At 34.7% G+C, this 24,924-nt stretch overlaps 1 protein-coding gene across 1 annotated transcript; it reads right to left on the bottom strand.

Moving 5' to 3' along the window:
* Positions 1 to 442: 442 nt before the first annotated feature.
* On the bottom strand, positions 443 to 3,153 carry LOC101896362 (neurochondrin homolog). Its single transcript, XM_005188818.4, has one exon. It carries the CDS (start codon positions 2,861 to 2,863, stop codon positions 692 to 694), a length of 2,172 nt encoding a protein of 723 aa, XP_005188875.1. The 5' UTR covers positions 2,864 to 3,153; the 3' UTR covers positions 443 to 691.
* Between the last annotated feature and the right edge of the window lie 21,771 nt (positions 3,154 to 24,924).

Below are 24,924 nucleotides of genomic sequence, written 5' to 3'. Positions count from 1 at the left end.
TCCCCCTGTATTCATTATTTCTTGTTTCCTGCGCCATTTTTCCATTGCTACATTGATTTTCCGGAGAAAGTCTAATTTGTGCAAAATGACAAAAAAAAAATCAAAATTAAAACGACGAAGAAGAAAAAACATGTCATCCGTTCAACAACATTTCAATAAATGTACAAGAAAAATAACCATGTAGGCGTTTGCTTTGCCCCACATATATTTCTGTGTGTTTGTACTTACGTGTATATACCAGCTGCTGGCTGTCTGTCTGTCTGTTGGTCGGTCGGTCCATGTACAGCAGTAGCAGCAGCAGCAGAAAAACAAAACACTTGAAAATAAACATGACGATGGCCATAATGGCATAGATGAGGATGATGCGGTTACCAATACAAAGTCTGGCAGCCTCTCAGCATCCCACTCACACACACACACTAGCAGCCATTCCTCCAATGCATTGTTGTTTGGAAATTTTTTTGATTTATTTTTTTCATTTTCTTTTTTTTATATATAAAAAATTTCATAGGGATTTTGTTTATTTGTAGCTGTTATTCATACAAAAAAAAAATGGTGTTAATTATTTTAAATATAAGAAAAAAAATAGTTTTTGTTTTTTTTTATTAAAAAAGTGGATTTAAAAACATATTAAACTTAAATTTAAGAAGAAATATAGAAAGATCCTCTCCTTGTGGGCCGGGGGGGAAACTTAGTCACCAAACAGTCTCTTGCCCAATTCCATCATACGATGATTACGACACACCCTCAAGGCATCGGCCTTTTTCAAAACAGCTGCCACGGTGGAGTTGACATCCACCAGTTGGGAGAGGAAATCTTCATAGGCACATTTCACATTGGCCGGCAGAGTGCCAATCTTGACCCGCTTCAGGGTCTGCACAATACCCTCGGCCCAGCCTGATTCAATGGCAAACTCCGAAATCCAAGGCACCAAGGGCAGGACACCGCACATGGTTTGCATACCCAAGAACCACAATTCCTGCAACTCCATCCAGTGTTCCTTGTAGGCAATGGACACCACCAGGGCAGTTGGATCATTGGACTCATCAATGTTATAGGCATCCCAGAGGAAACGTATGGTGGCCTGAATGTAACGACAAATGGAGAAATCGTTTTGTTTCACCTTCTTCGATTGCTGTTTGAGCAACAGCAAACCCAGGACAGCCAAATTGCCGTGCATCAGCAAATTGTCGGGAGTGTCCTTGAGTTCGGGCAAATGTTCGTAGACAAATTTAAACATATTGGCAAACACGGGACCATCCTCGGCCAGTTTGGGTTCCAAGACCGTCAAGTTCATTAGAATATTGCAGAGGGAACAAATGGCAGCACGGGCCGTCTTCATTTCAGCCAACTGCTCGGGGGTGGGTACGGGATCGGGTTCGTTCATACGTTTCAAACGTTCGGCCCGAGGTATGGGTGGCCGTTTGTAGTGGGCAATGGTGAAATAGAATTCAATTTGTTGCAGGAATACCTCATCCTGTTTGGTGGCAAATATCACCTTACGGGCATCATCCTCCACAACCAAGTGGCACAAGGCGGGCAACATAACCCGGAGAATGTCTACAGGTGGCTCAGTGTCCTTGGGACCGGCACGCCATTCCTTCAACTCATTGAAAGAGTCATTCGTTACCTTAAACATAAACGGCAACAACTTGTATATGGCCGGTCGCATGGCCGTGGTCTCCTGGGCCAACCAGGCGGACAGTACACGCACCGTGGCCTTGATGAATTCTCTATCCTTGGGATTGCTGCTATCCTTTACCTTGTCATTGGACACCCTGGTCAGCACAGCCAAAACTTGATTAAAGGCATATTTCAGGGCGGAATAGGTGGTCTGCTTTTCCTTGGCATCCAAATCCAATTGATCCTTGGACATGTATTCGATGCAGTGTTCCAAAATAATGAAACAACACTGGATCAGAGGGGCATTGCGGAAGGTGGCCTCCAGCTTCTTCTCATCCATTTGCATTCTCACCTCAATGGCAGCCATTTGCAGGATCAACAAATAGAATTGTTTCTCATCACACATAAAGGCCCACTGGATGCCCAAAACCTGCAGGGTGGTGGCAATCAAGTGCAACGTGGGGTCCCTCTGCTTGGGGCCAATTTTACTCTTCAAAATATCACTGCAGCCCTTGAACAAACTCTCGGGCCAAATTTCACCCTCCAGCGAATTGTAGATAATCTCACGTTTGCAGGTTTTCAAAATGGCCGACAAGATCTTGCACAGATCGTACTTGCGCTCACTGTGTTCCGTCTCCATGTCCAAGGCAATGCGTTGCACCAAGGCATGGAAGGGCTTTGGATCATCGGTCCATGAGGCCTTGCCGAATTTCTTTACCAACAAGACAATCAATTGCAAGGCCTCATCCGTTTGGAAACTTTGAGCCGAATAGATCTGGGACATCTTGGGAATGGCACTCATGCTCATGAGGGCATTTTGGCCCGGCTCATGTTCGGCAATCAATTTCAGACAGCTATAGGCTTCACTCACCACAATCAGATTATCATCGCAGTCATCATCATCGGCCTGTTCCACAATTTCCAGCAACGTGGGTATGACATCCAACAAATCCTTGTGGGTGGCCAATTCCTCTTCTTGGCAGAAGCAGGTGAGTATGGACAAGGCCACACTTTTATACACCAGAGGTGGGCAGTCATTGGGCAGATTTTTGCCATTCAACAACTTTTTCATGAAATCAAAACCAATGGCTTCGAACAGCAACTTCTTGGCAGCAGCATTGCAGTCTTTGCCCTTCACCAATTTCGTGACCATGAACAAGGCAGCAAATTTTTCCGAGTCACTTTTGGTTGCCTTTAGCATGAGGGCACACTTTTTGACAGGTTCCGGTACATCGGCCATGATTTTAAGTTAATTATTTTTTTTTTAATTTTTTTTTCGATTCACCAACAATTTTGAGTCATATGTAAATCTTCAGTTTTTAATGAAAATCTTTTTCTTCTTCTTCTTTTTTGAACTGTATGTATCTATTTCCTTTTTTTTCTCAGTCAATATAGCTACATATATCTAATTCTATATATAGAGATCTTAACACTTTCTCTACACACACACTGCGCTTTCGGTTCGGTTTCTTAGTTTTCAGAGATCTTTACTTGCCGCCGTTTACTCCCGAACTGAATGATTTTCACAAAAATTTTCTTTCAATATGAAAATGTTTTATCCCAAACACCATCCGGCACGTATTCGAAAATTTCTCTCAATTCTTGTTTCTTTGTGTGTTTTAAATATATGTACACATATTTTGTTGTAGTCTACACAAAAAACAAAAAAATTGATGAGAAACCGGTGCATTTTCCAATCGGAACTGAAAACAACAAGCTGAACACAAACTCACACAAACTTGAAGCCAACACAGCACACATTGTGGAAATTTTCTCTCCTAGAAAGCACAGCATTTGGGAAAAACTCGCACACTCACAAACCCATTCCAATTAGTGCGAGGGGGAGGAGGCGGTGTGCTAACTATGCGTTGGTCGATCTGCCGGTCGCCGCAGTAAATTTACTGAGCATTTAATGATACTCTCGAATGGAAAGTTTTCTCATTTCATTTGGGAGATCTCAGTTCTTCCCGATTTACTCATTGCATTCAGGGATGCCAAGGCTATTTTAATTGTAACTAAAAAGAATGGGAAGTGTTCTATGTTCTGAAGAATGTCTGTCTGGAATTGTATTAATTTCGATGGGCAATCCAATAAATTGTATAATGAATATAATGATGATATAATTAATATGCGTAAAATCTCACTTTGAACATGAAAGCTTTGTGGTCTTGTTCACTGGAATGAATGCCATATATTTAAGGTTTGGGTAGATATATTTCGTCTCCTCCCGAAATCCGTGATTTCTCGGGGGCCGAAATAGATACCAATTTAATTTACATATGAAATCAATCAAAAGCTTATGTTTCCTGATTATGCAGGGGCTCTAAATGGTGCACTTAAAGAGCTATCAATACAAATAATAATTTTTGTTGTCGAAAAACATTTAAAATATGATAAGTAAGTTGTCCAATTTTGTGTGCACCCTTTATGTACAAGTTTCTGATTTTATAGGTACTTGCTGTGCGATATAATGAAGCTATTGGCACTAACACTGCTAAGTGAATATTTTAAATTAGTCTTTCAATTCAGATGCGACACCAGTGATCCCTGGCTATAGGCCCCTAAAACTAAGCAACACGAATTTTACTAAAATTCATTGATATATCCTCACGATTTTTGTCGCTTTTTGGAATAAAAATTCCTTAATGGCTAAACAAATCCTCCAAATTCAAATTCGTACATACATCTTTCAATATATATAATTTGGAAATACGATTTCTGCATTAATAAAACACAATTTGCACCATTTAAGTATTAAAACCATATAAAAATACCCCATGTTGTAGTTTTGGAAAATATTCCACAGAGGTTTCTTGAAATGTTTATAATTGAAAACCTGCACAAATACTACATTCGAATGAAATTTACTAACAACTACACATTGTTATACCCTAGAACACTTTGTGTTTGGGGGTATTATTGGGCCAACAATTATGTAACACCTCGAAATATTGGTTTCCCACATAGGAACGTATATATGGAACGTATATATGGAACGATCTAACTATGTATGTCCGTCCTTCTGTCGGTCCTATTAATTTTTAATGAAGCAAAAGGTCGCAATTATGAACTGATCCTCACGAAATGGAATATGGAGGTGGGGTTATGGTCAGAATAGAACCCTATTGTTTGTAGAGATGATCGCACGATATTTAGGGGTTGAAATGGACCAAAAACCAAAAAAAAAAAAAAAAAAAACATCCTGATTTTGCAGTTTCTCTATAGGACACAATTATGAACCAATCAACGCGAAAATTTACATGGAGTTAGAAATTAGGAGTGGGCAGAAACCTACCAATTTAGAGCCTAACTTTATGTAGGAAAACCACTAAACCGCGAATATTTTCAATCCCAGCCAAATCACAAATACACTAAAAGATCACATCTGATCATTAGAGTGATGCTAATAGCCAAGAAATCAGATATATAACAAAATAGGTACAACACATATATGTAAAATAATTGATCTTATTTATCAAGAACCGCTAGGCCGATTTTCACAATTTCCATCAATTCGGAATGGCCTCTTGCCGATATAAAATCTCAAAAAATCGCGGAAAAACATACCAATAAACAATTAAGCAAAGGCTACAGTCGAGCGGGGCCGACCGTTGAATACCATACAACACTATAATAAACGATACTGTTTATATAGGCGAGATACTCGTAAGAATTCCACCAGATATTGTGATAAATTATAAAAGAAAACCATTAGGTTTCGTTCTCTAATTTTCAAATAATAGCAACTTAAACTAATTTGCTCATTTCTAATTTATTGGTAGATGTTGCACGTAAATGTTCTTCCTAGATCTGGAACCAATATTTCCCAAAGAACTATAATCTCTCAGAAGTGGCAAAAAATTAACATTTATTATTGGTTTTTGACTGAAACGCTTCTATATGAGATACAGACATTTGACTATATTCTTCAACGAAATCAGCGTTAACGAAATAGTCAGAAGTGCGTCTTTCCTGTATTTGTGAATTCTCCAAAAATTCACTGGAATGGTCATTTTCGTATTTTGTCTACAAAAGTTGGCAAACTATTTCACACATTGAATATTTTTGGATGGCCATCCAAAACTCCTTGGCTTTTGCAATGTCCGGTTACCCCCATTCAAATGTGCGTGAGGATCGGGCGATAACTACGACCTGCTGATAATTTTGCAGTTTTTTGGTCCATTTCAACCCCTAAATATATTGCGATCTATTCTGACCCTCATCCTCTACCCATGCAAAATTTCGTAAGGATCGGGCCATAAATGCGATCTGTATATGATATCCTGATATCCTAACTAGCTGTAGAAATATTACCAAATGTTTAATTCAAAATGAAAATAAAAAATTGAAAAAAATATGAGAAAATGTTAGAAAATCAATATTTTCATCTTTAGAGAGATATTTTTATGCAATTTTTTTAGACGATTTTTCTTTTTGCCAAGAAGCCATTCTGAATTAATAAGAACTGTCGAAATCAGTTCAGCCGTTCTCGACATATAAGAGATCTTTCAAGCATATCTTCTTTGATAGACATATATATCGCACATATTTTGCTATATATCCGTTTTGTTGGATGTTAACATCTATGTAAAGATCAGAAGTAACCTTGTCATGGCTTTGTGATTTCGACGGGATTTAAAATATTCGCGGTTTAATGAAAAATGTTGAATTTTTTCAACACAAAAGAAATGCTCTATTTTACCCGCTAAATATTATCCGATGACCACCCAAATTGGTAGGCTTCTTCCCCGCCCTAAACTCTACCTACATACGATGGTCTATAATTGCGACCTGTAGAGTGATTACAAATTATTATGGACAGACGGACGGAGGGACGGACGGACATACATAGCTAGATCGACTCAGCTCGGCGAGCTGGGAAGATCCATATATACTTTCCTATATGGGAAACCAATATTTCGAGGTGTTACATAAATTCTGACCCAATCAAACTTATAATACCCCCAACACAATGTTGTAGGGTATAAAAAGTAAATGTCTTTTGTCGTTTTTTTTTTTTTTTTAATGTTTGTCATAATTTTTTATCTCATGCGATTTTTTTCAATTTGACTTACAATTTTGAATTGTAAATTTTCTAAATTTTTACACCCCCCAACACTACGTTTTGTGGGTATTATATGCATATCGCAATTATCGTGCGATCCACACGAAATTTTGCATGGGGGTAGGGTTAGGGTCATAATTAAAGCCTATTGTTCTAAGAAGTGCATTTAGAGGTGCAAAAAGACCAAAAAAAATTATTTTTTCAAATTTTATAGTCGTTCTATAAGCCACAATTGAAACCTAATCGACATAGAATTTCGCATCAGAAGAAGAAGAAGGCACGGTTGATTAATATGTGTGGAGAGCGACCATCGGCTGTTATGGTGGCCCACACCATCACCATGGCCGGCGCTTGATTTCTGGTGGCCAACCGAAGGTGCACATTTTCAGCTGACCTCTTTGGCAAGTAAACACGATCATTTTTTTTTTTTTGTTTACAAACTGCTGGACAACGAAGGTTTTCTCATCGGAGAAAATCATATTCGGTAGATTACCACTTTCGGCCAAGCGAAGCAACTCTTTAGCTCTTTGAGTCTGTTTTTTTAGCTCTTTTGAGTCTGCCTGTTTACGGTGTAAGTTCTTGCACTTTTTGGAATTTCAATGGCTTTACCCCTAGTTCATTTTCAATATTTAGCGAATAGAATATTGCGATATGTTGAGCTCACGAGCCACTTTTCGGCCACTGCGACGCAGGTTTCGATCAAAGCGTTTTTTTACTTTTCGAACCATTTCTGCTGATGTTGCTGTTTTCTTCCGTCCACGATACCAGCATCACGGTAACGAGCGATGTTACGAGACACAAAAGATTTATTCACATTTAAATGCTGGAGTGCTAACGATAGCCACTTGTGGGTTTTCAGCCAAATATAAAGAAATCACACTATCACGCTTGAATTCCATCACGAATAACTTTTTTTCTGGAAAACTCTCACGAAAATGATTTTGTACGCTTGTAAACAATATAATAAGCTGCACTGGAATAATTTTAACAGTTGTCGGACAAGTGGCTTAGAAATGACAGCAGTCTGAATTTGGGTGCAGTTTCTTCATCTCGCCATGCATTGGTCTACGTTCAGTTCACAAATTTCGGCCAAGCGAAGCAACTCCCCGAGCTCATTTTTTAATATTTGCGAATGGAATATTGCGATATGTTCAGCTCACGAGCCATTTTTCACTTGTAAACAATATAATGAGCTGCCACTATAATAATTTTAACAGCCGTCGGACGAGTGGTTTAGAAATGACATCAGTTTGATTGTTTGGTTGCAGTTTTTTTCATCTCACCCTGTATTTAGTAATAATTATATGATTTGTTTAGCTGTTGTCTTTCCTTCCTCTCTTTTTGTGTTTTTAAAATTTTTCGACAAAATGTCCTCCACTCAAATATATGGCAATCATATCGCCAACTTTTATAATTAGCCTTGGAGTAGATGAAACTAATCTACGGCGATTTCATCCAAAACAAAACAGCACTGGAATAAAACTCATATGTCAACTACATATATTCACAAGTATTTCGAATATGTATCGAACTCATATGAAACTCATTGCTCTTGCCGATGACTACTGCATCGCGTACCACACTTTTTTTTTTGTTTATATTTTCCCAAAACAGGAGGTGTATTTGTTTCGAAATAGTTTGGAAATATTTTCTATATTTAAATGGCATCTAGCATTTGTTTGATTGCAAGCCAAAATATTTGATGATGAGGATGATTCAAAAAAATCGTTGCATGCAGAGATTGGAATTTTCATCGAACATAGATATTTATGTTGTTTGGTTTGAGGTGGAAACACAAAAAAAAAAAACAAAAAATAAATGTGAGACGCAGTGATGCTCACTTAGGTCGTTGACACGCATTGTACACACACACACACATTTAATAGCTTCTGCTATTTCTGTAACAAGACATCACGTAGAGCAGCAGTCAGTCGGTGAGAGAGTGAGTGCGAGTGTGCATTCATGCAGACAGTGTCTCTGATGCATCATCGATCTAAATTTAGGATTCACTTGGTGTTAACGCAGCAACATCAAATTCTTACACCATGCTGCTGTTGTTGTTGTTTCTTGTGCTCCTGTATGTATGTTATGGAAGTGAGTGCCGCCGTGTGTGTGTTCGATGTATGTGAATGTATGCATAGAGTACACACCTTATGCTGGTTTGTTGTTGTGCATTGTTGTTGCTGCTGCTGCTGCAGCTGCACATGGAAACTGTTGCAATGCGTAATTCATTCCTAGCAGGTCAATGTTACAAAATTCTAACAGATTTATGCATTCGAATGCTTTGTTTGTTTACAACTTTAATGAGTATAAGACTCTTTGATTAAAATCCGAAATGAATATTTACATATTGTTGTCGATATGGATATTATCGAAATTATGAAATTGTATTCAATAATTCACATGTATGTGTATGAGTTCGTAGGGAGATAGATATAAATTCGTAAAATGTAATCCGAACACGTTCCGACATGAAGGTCTGATGCTGCCTGAAGGCATCTTGCTCAGATAGGGTGCAAATGCAAATACAACAGCTGAGTACATACAAACATTCATAAATCCAAAATGTTGATTATATCAATATTATCTGGCTGGAGGAGTGAAACAAAAGAAATATACATTTCAATATGACATTTTCAAGGATAGGAATAGGATATTTATATTATGAAATAATAATAAACAAGTAAAAATGCTGAAGGTTCGGCTCTTTTCATACCCTCTACCATTTGGAACGATTTTCAAAACAATAAACTCCGTTAAAAATGTAGCCTTTATGTTAGGGTCTATACGACGACGTGGATCTGCATTGGCAACTATTGTCGTAAACCATTGCAATAGTCAAATGCGAAACTTGAATGAAAGAATTCGGTGAATAAAAAATTCACCTGAAACCGAAAATCATCAAAATGCCGAATATCGGGTGGTACCGTTATATGAGGGATATATTAAGACGTGGACCTTCATAGGCATTTTTCTCTCTAAGGCTATACTATCTATTACGAACTTCAAATGCCAAATTTGAAACAATTCCCGTGAATAATGTCGCTAAAATCATCAAAACACCGAATATCGGGAGGTACCGTTATATGGGGGCTATATGAAAACGTGGACCTACATGGCCCATTTACGAACCTAACCTGCCTACTGGAAAAATAAACGTGTGTGCAAAATTTTAGCCATCTATCTCAATTCATTCGAAAGATAGCGTGATTACAACAGACGGACAGTTAGACAGACAGACGGACAGACAGACGGACATCGCTAAATCGACTTAGAATTTTACGCTGATCAAGAATATATATACTTTGTTGGGTCTGATATGAGTATTTCGAGGAGTTACAAACGGAATGACAAAGTTAATATACCCTCCATAGTATGGTGGAGGGTATAAAAATAACATACTTCAAAATGGTCATAACTCCTTAAATATTGACATTTCGGGGTTTTTAGCTATTATTTGTGATCACTTTTTGAAAGAGGAAAATAGCATACTTTAAAATGGCCATAACTCCTTAAATATTGACATTTCGGGGTTTTTAGCTTTTATTTGTGATCACTTTTTGAAAGACGAAAAATAGCGTACTTTAAAATGGCCATAACTCCTTAAATATTGACATTTCGGGGTTTTTAGCTTTTATTTGTGATCACTTTTTGAAAGACGAAAAATAGCGTACTTTAAAATGGCCATAACTCCTTAAATAATGACATTTCGGGGTTATTAGCTATTATGTGTGATCACTTTTTGAAAGAGGAAAAATAGCATACTTTAAAATGGCCATAACTCCTTAAATATTGACATTTCGGGGTTTTTAGCTATTATTTGTGATCACTTTTTGAAAGAGGAAAAATAGCATACTTTAAAATGGCCATAACTCCTTAAATATTGAAATTTGGGGGTTATTAGCTATTATTTGTGATCACTTTTTGAAAGAGGAAAAATATCATACTTTAAAATGGCCATAACTCCTTAAATATTGACATTTCGGGGTTTTTAGCTATTATTTGTGATCACTTTTTGAACGAGGAAAAATAGCATACTTTAAAATGGCCATAACTCCTTAAATATTGACATTTCGGGGTTTTTAGCTATTATTTGTGATCACTTTTTGAAAGAGGAAAAATAGCATACTTTAAAATGGCCATAACTCCTTAAATATTGACATTTCGGGGTTTTTAGGTGTAATTTGTGATCACCTTTTGAGAGAGGAACAAGTAAAAAAGCAGTAAGTTCGGCCGGGCCGAACTTTGAATACCCTCCACCATTTGGAACGAATTAGAAAATTTTCAAAAAAAAAAAAAAATATCCAATAAAAATTCTTTTAAAATCTTTAAAATATCTAATATAGGAAGGTGCCGATATATGGGGTGATATACGATATTGTGGACCTATAAAGACAAATCTATGTCTGCGTGTAAAGTACTCACAAGGAACTCCATGTGTGGATTTTCAGGCAATACGATTGGAAAATGTGGCTAAAATCATCAAAATACCGAATATCGCGGGGTACCGTTATATGGGAGCTATACGTTATCGTTAACCTATATAGAGAATTCTCTGTCGGTGGGTAAAGTGCTCACAAAGAACCCTTGTGTACAAAGAACCCCTTGTGACCATTTCGTTGAAAAATATGGCTAAAAACATCAAAATACCGAATATCGGGGGTACCGTTATATGAGGGCTATACAATATCGTGGATCTATATAGATAATTCTCTGCCGAGGTATAAAGTTCCCACAAGGAACTCCTTGTGTGGATTTTCAGACAATTCCGATGAAAAATGTGGGTCAAATCATAAAATACCGAATATCGGGGGGGTACCGTTATATGGGGGATATACGATATCGTGGACCTGTATAGACAATTCTCCCTCAGGGGGTGAAGTACTCACAAGGAACTACTTGTGTTGATTTTAAGACAATTCCATTGAAAAGCGTGGCTAACATCATCAATATACCAAATATCGGAGGTTACAGTTATATGGGGGACATACGATATCGTGGACCTATATAGACACTTAATTTTAAGGCGGTAAAATGCCCACAAGGGACCCCTTTTGTGGATTTTCAGACAATTCCGTTGACAAATGTGGGTAAAATCATCAAAATACCAAATATCGAGGGTACCGTTATATGGGGGCTATACGATATTGTCGACCTATATAGATAATTCTCTGCCGAGGTATAAAGTACCCACAAGGAACTCCTTGTGTGGATTTTCAGACAATTCTGTTGAAAAATGTGGGTAAAATCATCAAAATACCGAATATCGGGGGTACCGTTACATGGGGGCTATACGATATTGTGGACCTTTATAGATAATTCTCTGTCGAGGTATAAAGTACCCACAAGTAACTCTTTGTGTGGATTTTCAGACAATTCCGTTGAAAAATGTGGGTAAAATCATCAAAATACCGAATATCGGGGGTACCGTTATATGGGGGCTATACGATATTGTGGACCTATATAGATAATTCTCCGCCGAGGTATAAAGTACCCACAAGAAACTCCTTGTGTGGATTTTCAGACAATTCCGTTGAAAAATGTGGGTAAAATCATCAAAATACCGAATATCGGGGGGGTACCGGTACATGGGGGCTATACGATATCGTGGACCTATATGGACAATTCTCTGCCGAGTTATAAAATACCCATAAGGAACTCCTTGTGTGGATTTTCAGACAATTCCGTTGAAAAATGTGGGTAAAATCATCAAAATACCGAATATCGGGGGGTACCGTTACATGGGGGCTATACGATATTGTGGACCTATATAGATAATTCTATGCCGAGGTATAAAGTACCCACAAGGAACTACTTGTGTGGATTTTCAGACAATTCCGTTGAAAAATGTGGGTAAAATCATCAAAATACCGAATATCGGGGGGTACCGTTACATGGGGGCTATACGATATTGTGGACCTATATAGATAATTCTCTGCCGAGGTATAAAGTACCCACAAGGAACTCTTTGTGTGGATTTTCAGACAATTCCGTTAAAAAATGTGGGTAAAATCATCAAAATACCGAATATCGGGGGGTACCGTTACATGGGGGCTATACGATATCGTGGACCTATATGGACAATTCTCTGCCGAGTTATAAAATACCTATAAGGAACTCCTTGTGTGGATTTTCAGACAATTCCGTTGAAAAATGTGGGTAAAATCATCAAAATACCGAATATCGGGGAGTACCGTTATATGGGGGCTATACGATATCGTGGACCAATATAGCCCATCTTCGAACTTGACCTGCCTGCAGACAAAAGAGAGATCTGTGCAAAATTTTAGCTTCCTATCTTAATTCGTTTAGACTGTAGCGTGATTACAACAGACGGACAGACGGACAGACGGACGGACAGAAAGAGGAAAAATAGCATACTTTAAAATGGCCATAACTCCTTAAATATTGACATTTCGGGGTTTTTAGCTGTAATTTGTGATCACCTTTTGAGAGAGGAAAATAGCATACTTTAAAATGGCCATAACTCCTTAAATATTGACATTTCGGGGTTTTTAGCTGTAATTTGTGATCACCTTTTGAGAGAGGAAAATAGCATACTTTAAAATGGCCATAACTCCTTAAATATTGACATTTCGGGGTTTTTAGCTATTATTTGTGATCACTTTTTGAAAGAGGAAAAATAGCATACTTTAAAATGGCCATAACTCCTTAAATATTGACATTTCGGGGTTTTTAGCTGTAATTTGTGATCACTTTTTGAAAGAGGAAAAATAGCATACTTTAAAATGGCCAATACTGACATTTCGGGGTTTTTAGCTATTATTTGTGATCACTTTTTGAAAGAGGAAAAATAGCATACTTAAAAATGGCCATAACTCCTTAAATATTGACACATCGGGGTTTTTAGCTATTATTTGTTATCACTTTTTGAAGGAGGAAAAATAGCATACTTTAAAATGGCCATAACTCCTTAAATATTGACATTTCGGGGTTTTTAGCTATTATTTGTGATCACTTTTTGAAGGAGGAAAAATAGCATACTTTAAAATGGCCATAACTCCTTAAATATTGACATTTCGGGGTTTTTAGCTATTATTTGTGATCACTTTTTGAAAGAGGAAAAAAGCATACTTTAAAATGGCCATAACTCCTTAAATATTGACATTTCGGGGTTTTTAGCTATTATTTGTGATCACTTTTTGAAAGAGGAAAAAAGCATACTTTAAAATGGCCATAGCTCCTTAAATATTGACATTTCGGGGTTTTTAGCTATTATTTGTGATCACTTTTTGAAAGAGGAAAAAAGCATACTTTAAAATGGCCATAACTCCTTAAATATTGACATTTCGGGGTTTTTAGCTATTATTTGTGATCACTTTTCGAAAGAGGAAAAATAGCATACTTTAAAATGGCCATAACTCCTTAAATATTGACATTTCGGGGTTTTTAGCTGTAATTTATGATCACTTTTTGAAAGAGGAAAAAAGCATACTTTAAAATGGCCATAACTCCTTAAATATTGACATTTCGGGGACTTTAGCTATTATTTGTGATCACTTTTTGAAAGAGGAAAAATAGCATACTTTAAAAGTGGCCATAACTCCTTAAATATTGACATTTCGGGGTTTTTAGCTGTAATTTGTGATCACTTTTTGAAAGAGGAAAAAAGCATACTTTAAAATGGCCATAACTCCTTAAATATTGACATTTCGGGGTTTTTAGCTGTAATTTGTGATCACTTTTTGAAAGAGGAAAAATAGCATACTTTAAAATGGCCATAACTCCTTAAATATTGACATTTCGGGGTTTTTAGCTGTAATTTGTGATCACTTTTTGAAAGAGGAAAAATAGCATACTTTAAAATGGCCATAACTCCTTAAATATTGACATTTCGGGGTTTTTACCTATTATTTGTGATCACTTTTCGAAAGAGGAAAAATAGCATACTTTAAAATGGCCATAACTCCTTAAATATTGACATTTCGGGGTTTTTAGCTGTAATTTATGATCACTTTTTGAAAGAGGAAAAAAGCATACTTTAAAATGGCCATAACTCCTTAAATATTGACATTTCGGGGATTTTAGCTATTATTTGTGATCACTTTTTGAAAGAGGAAAAATAGCATACTTTAAAAGTGACCATAACTCCTTAAATATTGACATTTCGGGGTTTTTAGCTGTAATTTGTGATCACTTTTTGAAAGATAAAAAAAGCATACTTTAAAATGGCCATAACTCCTTAAATATTGAAATTTCGGAGTTTTTGGCTGTAATTTGTGATCACTTTTTGAAAGAGGAAAAATAGCATACTTTAAAATGGCCATAACTCCTTAAATATTGACATTTCGGGGTTTTTAGCTGTAATTTGTGATCACTTTTTGAAAGAGGAAAAATAGCATACTTTAAAATGGCCATAACTCCTTAAATATTGACATTTCGGGGTTTTTAGCTGTAATTTGTGATCACTTTTTGAAAGAGGAAAAATAGCATACTTTAAAATGGCCATAACTCCTTAAATATTGACATTTCGGGGTTTTTACCTATTATTTGTGATCACTTTTTGAAAGAGGAAAAATAGCATACTTTAAAATGGCCATAACTCCTTAAATATTGACATTTCGGGGTTTTTAGCTATTATTTGTGATCACTTTTTGAAGGAGGAAAAATAGCATACTTTAAAATGGCCATAACTCCTTAAATATTGACATTTCGGGGTTTTTAGCTATTATTTGTGATCACTTTTTGAAAGAGGAAAAAAGCATACTTTAAAATGGCCATAACTCCTTAAATATTGACATTTCGGGGTTTTTAGCTATTATTTGTGATCACTTTTTGAAAGAGGAAAAAAGCATACTTTAAAATGGCCATAGCTCCTTAAATATTGACATTTCGGGGTTTTTAGCTATTATTTGTGATCACTTTTTGAAAGAGGAAAAAAGCATACTTTAAAATGGCCATAACTCCTTAAATATTGACATTTCGGGGTTTTTAGCTATTATTTGTGATCACTTTTCGAAAGAGGAAAAATAGCATACTTTAAAATGGCCATAACTCCTTAAATATTGACATTTCGGGGTTTTTAGCTGTAATTTATGATCACTTTTTGAAAGGGGAAAAAAGCATACTTTAAAATGGCCATAACTCCTTAAATATTGACATTTCGGGGACTTTAGCTATTATTTGTGATCACTTTTTGAAAGAGGAAAAATAGCATACTTTAAAAGTGGCCATAACTCCTTAAATATTGACATTTCGGGGTTTTTAGCTGTAATTTGTGATCACTTTTTGAAAGAGGAAAAAAGCATACTTTAAAATGGCCATAACTCCTTAAATATTGACATTTCGGGGTTTTTAGCTGTAATTTGTGATCACTTTTTGAAAGAGGAAAAATAGCATACTTTAAAATGGCCATAACTCCTTAAATATTGACATTTCGGGGTTTTTAGCTGTAATTTGTGATCACTTTTTGAAAGAGGAAAAATAGCATACTTTAAAATGGCCATAACTCCTTAAATATTGACATTTCGGGGTTTTTACCTATTATTTGTGATCACTTTTTGAAAGAGGAAAAATAGCATACTTTAAAAGTGGCCATAACTCCTTAAATATTGACATTTCGGGGTTTTTAGCTGTAATTTGTGATCACTTTTTGAAAGAGGAAAAAAGCATACTTTAAAATGGCCATAACTCCTTAAATATTGAAATTTCGGAGTTTTTGGCTGTAATTTGTGATCACTTTTTGAAAGAGGAAAAATAGCATACTTTAAAATGGCCATAACTCCTTAAATATTGACATTTCGGGGTTTTTAGCTGTAATTTGTGATCACTTTTTGAAAGAGGAAAAATAGCATACTTTAAAATGGCCATAACTCCTTAAATATTGACATTTCGGGGTTTTTAGCTGTAATTTGTGATCACTTTTTGAAAGAGGAAAAATAGCATACTTTAAAATGGCCATAACTCCTTAAATATTGACATTTCGGGGTTTTTACCTATTATTTGTGATCACTTTTTGAAAGAGGAAAAATAGCATACTTTAAAATGGCCATAACTCCTTAAATATTGACATTTCGGGGTTTTTAGCTATTATTTGTGATCACTTTTTGAAGGAGGAAAAATAGCATACTTTAAAATGGCCATAACTCCTTAAATATTGACATTTCGGGGTTTTTAGCTATTATTTGTGATCACTTTTTGAAAGAGGAAAAAAGCATACTTTAAAATGGCCATAACTCCTTAAATATTGACATTTCGGGGTTTTTAGCTATTATTTGTGATCACTTTTTGAAAGAGGAAAAAAGCATACTTTAAAATGGCCATAGCTCCTTAAATATTGACATTTCGGGGTTTTTAGCTATTATTTGTGATCACTTTTTGAAAGAGGAAAAAAGCATACTTTAAAATGGCCATAACTCCTTAAATATTGACATTTCGGGGTTTTTAGCTATTATTTGTGATCACTTTTCGAAAGAGGAAAAATAGCATACTTTAAAATGGCCATAACTCCTTAAATATTGACATTTCGGGGTTTTTAGCTGTAATTTATGATCACTTTTTGAAAGAGGAAAAAAGCATACTTTAAAATGGCCATAACTCCTTAAATATTGACATTTCGGGGACTTTAGCTATTATTTGTGATCACTTTTTGAAAGAGGAAAAATAGCATACTTTAAAAGTGGCCATAACTCCTTAAATATTGACATTTCGGGGTTTTTAGCTGTAATTTGTGATCACTTTTTGAAAGAGGAAAAAAGCATACTTTAAAATGGCCATAACTCCTTAAATATTGACATTTCGGGGTTTTTAGCTGTAATTTGTGATCACTTTTTGAAAGAGGAAAAATAGCATACTTTAAAATGGCCATAACTCCTTAAATATTGACATTTCGGGGTTTTTAGCTGTAATTTGTGATCACTTTTTGAAAGAGGAAAAATAGCATACTTTAAAAGTGGCCATAACTCCTTAAATATTGACATTTCGGGGTTTTTAGCTATTATTTGTGATCACTTTTTGAAAGAGGAAAAATAGCATACTTTAAAAGTGGCCATAACTCCTTAAATATTGACATTTCGGGGTTTTTAGCTGTAATTTGTGATCACTTTTTGAAAGAGGAAAAAAGCATACTTTAAAATGGCCATAACTCCTTAAATATTGAAATTTCGGAGTTTTTGGCTGTAATTTGTGATCACTTTTTGAAAGAGGAAAAATAGCATACTTTAAAATGGCCATAACTCCTTAAATATTGACATTTCGGGGATTTTAGCTATTATTTGTGATCACTTTTTGAAAGAGGAAAAATAACATACTTTAAAAGTGGCCATAACTCCTTAAATATTGACATTTCGGGGTTTTTAGCTGTAATTTGTGATCACTTTTTGAAAGAGGAAAAATAGCATACTTTAAAATGGCCATAACTCCTTAAATATTGACATTTCGGGGATTTTAGCTATTATTTGTGATCACTTTTTGAAAGAGGAAAAATAGCATACTTTAAAAGTGGCCATAACTCCTTAAATATTGACATTTCGGGGTTTTTAGCTGTAATTTGTGATCACTTTTTGAAAGAGGAAAAAAGCATACTTTAAAATGGCCATAACTCCTTAAATATTGAAATTTCGGAGTTTTTGGCTGTAATTTGTGATCACTTTTTGAAAGAGGAAAAATAGCATACTTTAAAATGGCCATAACTCCTTAAATATTGACATTTCGGGGTTTTTAGCTGTAATTTGTGATCACTTTTTGAAAGAGGAAAAATAGCATACTTTAAAATGGCCATAACTCCTTAAATATTGACATTTCGGGGTTTTTACCTATTATTTGTGATCACTTTTTGAAAGAGGAAAAATAGCATACTTTAAAATGGCCATAACTCCTTAAATATTGACATTTCGGGGTTTTTAGCTGTAATTTGTGATCACTTTTTGAAAGAGTAAAAAAAAGCATACTTAAAAATGGCCATAACTCCTTAAATATTGGCATTTCGGGGTTTTTAGCTGTAATTTGTGATCATTTTTGAAAGAGGAAAAATAGCATACTTTAAAATGGACATAACTGTAATTTGTGATCACATTTTGAAAGAGGAACAATAGCATACTTTAAAATGGCCATAACTCCTTAAATATTGACATTTCAGGGCTTTTAGCTATTACTTTTTGATCACTTTTTGAAAGAGGAAAAATAGCATACTTTAAAATGGCCATAACTCCTTAAATATTGCCATTTCGGGGTTTTTACCTATTATTTGTGATCACTTTTTGAAAGAGGAAAAATAGCATACTTTAAAATGGCCATAACTCCTAAAATATTGACATTTCGGGGTTTTTAGCTGTAATTTGTGATCACTTTTTGAAAGAGTAAAAAAAAAGCATACTTAAAAATGGCCATAACTCCTTAAATATTGGCATTTCGGGGTTTTTAGCTGTAATTTGTGATCATTTTTTGAAAGAGGAAAAATAGCATACTTTAAAATGGACATAACTGTAATTTGTGATCACATTTTGAAAGAGGAAAAAAGCATACTTTAAAATGGCCATAACTCCTTATATATTGACATTTCGGGGTTTTTAGCTATTATTTGTGATCACTTTTTGAAGGAGGAAAAATAGCATACTTTAAAATGGTCATAACTCCTTAAATATTGACATTTCGGGGTTTTTAGCTATTATTTGTGATCACTTTTTGAAGGAGGAAAAATAGCATACTTTAAAATGGCCATAACTCCTTAAATATTGACATTTCGGGGATTTTAGCTGTAATTTGTGATCACTTTTTGAAGGAGGAAAAATAGCATACTTTAAAATGGCCATAACTCCTTAAATATTGACATTTCGGGGTTTTTAGCTATTATTTGTGATCACTTTTTGAAGGAGGAAAAATAGCATACTTTAAAATGGCCATAACTCCTTAAATATTGACATTTCGGGGTTTTTAGCTGTAATTTGTGATCACTTTTTGAAAGAGTAAAAAAAAGCATACTTAAAAATGGCCATAACTCCTTAAATATTGGCATTTCGGGGTTTTTAGCTGTAATTTGTGATCATTTTTTGAAAGAGGAAAAATAGCATACTTTAAAATGGACATAACTGTAATTTGTGATCACATTTTGAAAGAGTAAAAATAGCATACTTTAAAATGGCCATAACTCCTTAAATATTGACATTTCGGGGTTTTTAGCTATTATTTGTGATCACTTTTTGAAAGAGGAAAAATAGCATACTTTAAAATGGCCATAACTCCTTAAATATTGACATTTCGGTTTTTTTAGCTGTAATTTGTGATCACTTTTTGAAAGAGGAAAAAAGCATACTTTAAAATGGCCATAACTCCTTAAATATTGACATTTCGGGGTTTTTAGCTGTAATTTGTGATCACGTGTAATTTTGATCACGGGGTTTTTAGCTATTATTTGTGATCACTTTTTGAAGGAGGAAAAATAGCATACTTTAAAATGGCCATAACTCCTTAAATATTGACATTTCGGGGTTTTTAGCTACTATTTGTGATCACTTTTTGAAGGAGGAAAAATAGCATACTTTAAAATGGCCATAACTCCTTAAATATTGACATTTCGGGGTTTTTAGCTATTATTTGTGATCACTTTTTGAAGGGGGAAAAATAGCATACTTTAAAATGGCCATAACTCCTTAAATATTGACATTTCGGGGTTTTTAGCTATTATTTGTGATCACTTTTCGAAAGAGGAAAAATAGCATACTTTAAAATGGCCATAGCTCCTTAAATATTGACATTTCGGGGTTTTTAGCTATTATTTGTGATCACTTTTCGAAAGAGGAAAAATAGCATACTTTAAAATGGCCATAACTCCTTAAATATTGACATTTCGGGGTTTTTAGCTATTATTTGTGATCACTTTTCGAAAGAGGAAAAATAGCATACTTTAAAATGGCCATAACTCCTTAAATATTGACATTTCGGGGTTTTTAGCTGTAATTTATGATCACTTTTTGAAAGAGGAAAAAAGCATACTTTAAAATGGCCATAACTCCTTAAATATTGACATTTCGGGGACTTTAGCTATTATTTGTGATCACTTTTTGAAGGAGGAAAAATAGCATACTTTAAAAGTGGCCATAACTCCTTAAATATTGACATTTCGGGGTTTTTAGCTGTAATTTGTGATCACTTTTTGAAAGAGGAAAAATATCATACTTTAAAATGGCCATAACTCCTTAAATATTGACATTTCGGCGTTTTTAGCTATTATTTGTGATCACTTTTTGAAAGAGGAAAAATAGCATACTTTAAAATGGCCATAACTCCTTAACAATTGACATTTCGGGGTTTTTAGCTATAAATTGTGATCACTTTTTGAAGGAGGAAAAATAGCATACTTTAAAATGGCCATAACTCCTTAAATATTGACATTTCGGGGTTTTTAGCTGTAATTTGTGATCACTTTTTGAAAGAGGAAAAATAGCATACTTTAAAATGGCCATAACTCCTTAAATATTGACATTTCGGGGTTTTTAGCTATTATTTGTGATCACTTTTTGAAGGAGGAAAAATAGCATACTTTAAAATGGCCATAACTCCTTAAATATTGACATTTCGGGGTTTTTAGCTATTATTTGTGATCACTTTTCGAAAGAGGAAAAATAGCATACTTTAAAATGGCCATAGCTCCTTAAATATTGACATTTCGGGGTTTTTAGCTATTATTTGTGATCACTTTTTGAAAGAGGAAAAAAGCATACATTAAAATGGCCATAACTCCTTAAATATTGACATTTCGGGGTTTTTAGCTATTATTTGTGATCACTTTTCGAAAGAGGAAAAATAGCATACTTTAAAATGGCCATAACTCCTTAAATATTGACATTTCGGGGTTTTTAGCTGTAATTTGTGATCACTTTTTGAAAGAGGAAAAATAGCATACTTTAAAATGGCCATAACTCTTTAAATATTGACATTTCGGTGTTTTTAGCTGTAATTTGTGATCACTTTTTGAAGGAGGAAAAATAGCATACTTTAAAACGGCCATAACTCCTTAAATATTGACATTTCGGGGTTTTTAGCTATTATTTGTGATCACTTTTTGAAAGAGGAAAAATAGCATACTTTAAAATGGAACTCCTTAAATATTGACATTTCGGGGTTCTTAGCTATTATTTGTAATCACTTTTTGAAAGAGGAAAAATAGCATACTTTAAAGTGGCCATAACTCCTTTAATATTGAAATTTCGGGGTTTTTAGCTGTAATTTATGATCACTTTTTGAAAGAGGAAAAATAGCATACTTTAAAATGGCCATAACTCCTTAACAATTGACATTTCGGGGTTTTTAGCTATAAATTGTGATCACTTTTTGAAGGAGGAAAAATAGCATACTTTAAAATGGCCATAACTCCTTAAATATTGACATTTCGGGGTTTTTAGCTGTAATTTGTGATCACTTTTTGAAAGAGGAAAAATAGCATACTTTAAAATGGCCATAACTCCTTAAATATTGACTTTTCGGGGTTTTAGCTATTATTTGTGATCACTTTTTGAAAGAGGAAAAATAGCATACTTTAAAGTGGCCATAACTCCTTAAATATTGACATTTCGGGGTTTTTAGCTATTATTTGTGATCACTTTTTGAAAGAGGAAAAATATCATACTTTAAAATGGCCATAACTCCTTAAATATTGACATTTCGGGGTTTTTATTTTCAACCGATTCCCACAAATTTCAATAGGGCTCGTCCTTGGACCAAATTTCATCTCTATCGGACAATAAATTTTGTTCACAATAATACATGGACAGACGCACAGCCAGACTGACATGCGTTAATCGACTCAGAAAGTGATTCTATGAGGATCCTCAAAAGTAACTATGGGTCTATCTCGCTTCCTTCTCCATGTTACAAACAAATGTACAGAGGCATAATACCCTTACCCTTAAATTCAACCATTATCGTCTCAACATTATTTTGATATTATTCTTTGAAAATCAATCAATATATTTATCGAAGGCTTTGGAAGCATTCATCCCCTATTACAGAACTCAGCAAGGCCTTGGCAATGATCTTGAGTTCACGCATAATAAATTCATGGTTAGAAGGCTCGTCTCAATTGTATACCGCCATTCATCCGAAAATTAATATAATTTTAGAAAATTCATTACAAGAAACCTCATCAACCCCACAGCTGAAGATCTCGCCATTGTCACCATTACAAACACCATTTTGTTTAATATCAGCTCATTATAAATCATATAAGAGTGAAGTAACACCTTAAAGAGCTCTTGCCTTTTAATTACGATTTAAATGTGTCAGCTGAATTGTGTCAATGTAAACCGTATATTCAATCTTTAACCATTTTTGTCTTCAATAACATTTCGAACATCCCTTCAGTGGCATTGACTTTGGATAATATTATTCTTTGGCCGTGTACAACGTCAGGCGTTTACAATGACTGACATGCACTTGAAAGGATACATTTGCTGGGAGGTATTTCGCAGGGAGAAGGCAAGACAGAGGGGTGGTGAGCAGAGTAGAAAACATTTGCCTTAATGCATTACCATGTTTAAGACTAGAGCTTTCTTTGGGTGAGGGGAGCGAGAAAAGGAGCCTCCGCTACGTTGCAATTGTTGCCGCTGCCGTTGCAGTTGCTGTTCCTTAAGCTTGCGTAATTGCAATTAAGATTACTTGTTTGTCGACAATTTCCATTTACAAGTTTTTCATGTTTTTGCCAATCATGTATCTTTCAGCTTATTCCTACTCCTCCGCCTCCCCCTCCTCCTACATTGTGTTAAAGACATCATATGTTTTTGTTTGTTTTTTTTTTTTTTTTTTTCATGTCTTCATTTTCCTGCTTTCTGTCGTAGCATCGAATGACTGGGCTTGGCTTGTGTTTTTTTTTTTTCTTGCCTTCAGTGTAAGCAGTAGAAATTGCAATTTATCAAGGCTTCGAGCATCAGTTTTGGGTAATTTTATCTCATATAATTCACAACCTTTAAAGAAATGCTGGATAATTATATTTATTTTGTTAATGCAGTGCCACGTTATGAAGAAAATAAATGGACGTCGGTGTTGAGATAGACATCAGAGAATTTAAGATACCCTACACTGTGGAGACTTTAATAGCAAAGGGTAGAAATGCTTCAATTGTGGTGATTTTATCTTTCATTATTTTGAAATATTGATTGTTAGTGCATTTTTCTAGGATATTTGCAAGTATATATTGATTTTTTATAATTTTTCTAAATTTTTTGAAGAATATAACCCTGACCATAGTTGTCGATTTTTAAAGAATATTACCATAGTAAAAATTCTACCTAGACCATAATTATTGATATTAATAATAATAATAATTTTCATGGATTTTTTATGCCCTACACCATAATAGAACTGTACCTTACCATATAAAGGTACCTCTCTATATACGACATTTTTCTGGTTTCTGCGACATTATTCTCCTGTATTGTTTGAAATTTCGTATTTAAAGTCCCGAATGGGCCTATGACAGAAAATTGTCTATTCAGGTCTAGGTATTCGTGTAGACCCCAAAATAACGGTAACTCCCTATATCCGGTGTTTTTAATTTTTTAACATAATTTTTAAAGTATTATTTTTTTCTTTTGAAAATTTCCAAAATCGTCCCAAATGGTGGAGGATATTCAAAGTTCGGCCCGGCTGAACTTACTGCATTTTTAACTTGTTAAGAATATAACCAAGACCATTGTCGGTGATTTTTAAAGATTATTTCTCATACCATAGTCGTGGATTTTTTCAAGAACTTTAGCAAGACCATAGCCCCAAGGCTTTGTCAAGTCGTGGTCCAAGACCAAAGTGTGAGATTTTTCAAAAATATTACCAAGACCGGATATCTTAAAAATATTACCCAGACCATAGACCAATTTTGTTTTAAATATTACCAGGACTATAATTGTGGATTTTCAAAAATATTCCAAAGACAATAGCCGATGATTTTTTAGTAATATTACCAAGACCATAGTTATGGGTTTTTCAAGAATATTTCTGAGGCTATAGTCTTTATTTTTTCAAGAATTATACCAAGACCATTGGCTTTTTCGAAAATATAAAATATATCAGTAAAACCGAACTTAAGGATATTTTAAGACCACAGTCGTTGATTTTTTAAGAGTACTACCAAGATTATAGTCGTGGATTAAAAATCACTGATTTTTCAAGAATATTTATAAGGAAATTGTCATGGAGATTCTTAGATCACTAAAACAATTCCCGTGCATTTTAGAAAACACATTTAATCAATATTTTTAAGCCTACATCGAACTCTGTAATTGTAGATA

Source organism: Musca domestica, unplaced genomic scaffold (genome assembly GCF_030504385.1).
Source record: "Musca domestica strain aabys unplaced genomic scaffold, Musca_domestica.polishedcontigs.V.1.1 12, whole genome shotgun sequence".
Taxonomy (NCBI): Eukaryota; Metazoa; Arthropoda; class Insecta; order Diptera; family Muscidae; genus Musca; species Musca domestica.
This window is presented reverse-complemented; position numbering and strand designations above follow the sequence as displayed.

Coding starts and splice junctions, on each gene's coding strand:
- LOC101896362 (XM_005188818.4), bottom strand. CDS start 2,863: ATGGCCGATGTACCGGAACCTGTCAAAAAGTGTGCCCTCATGCTAAAG.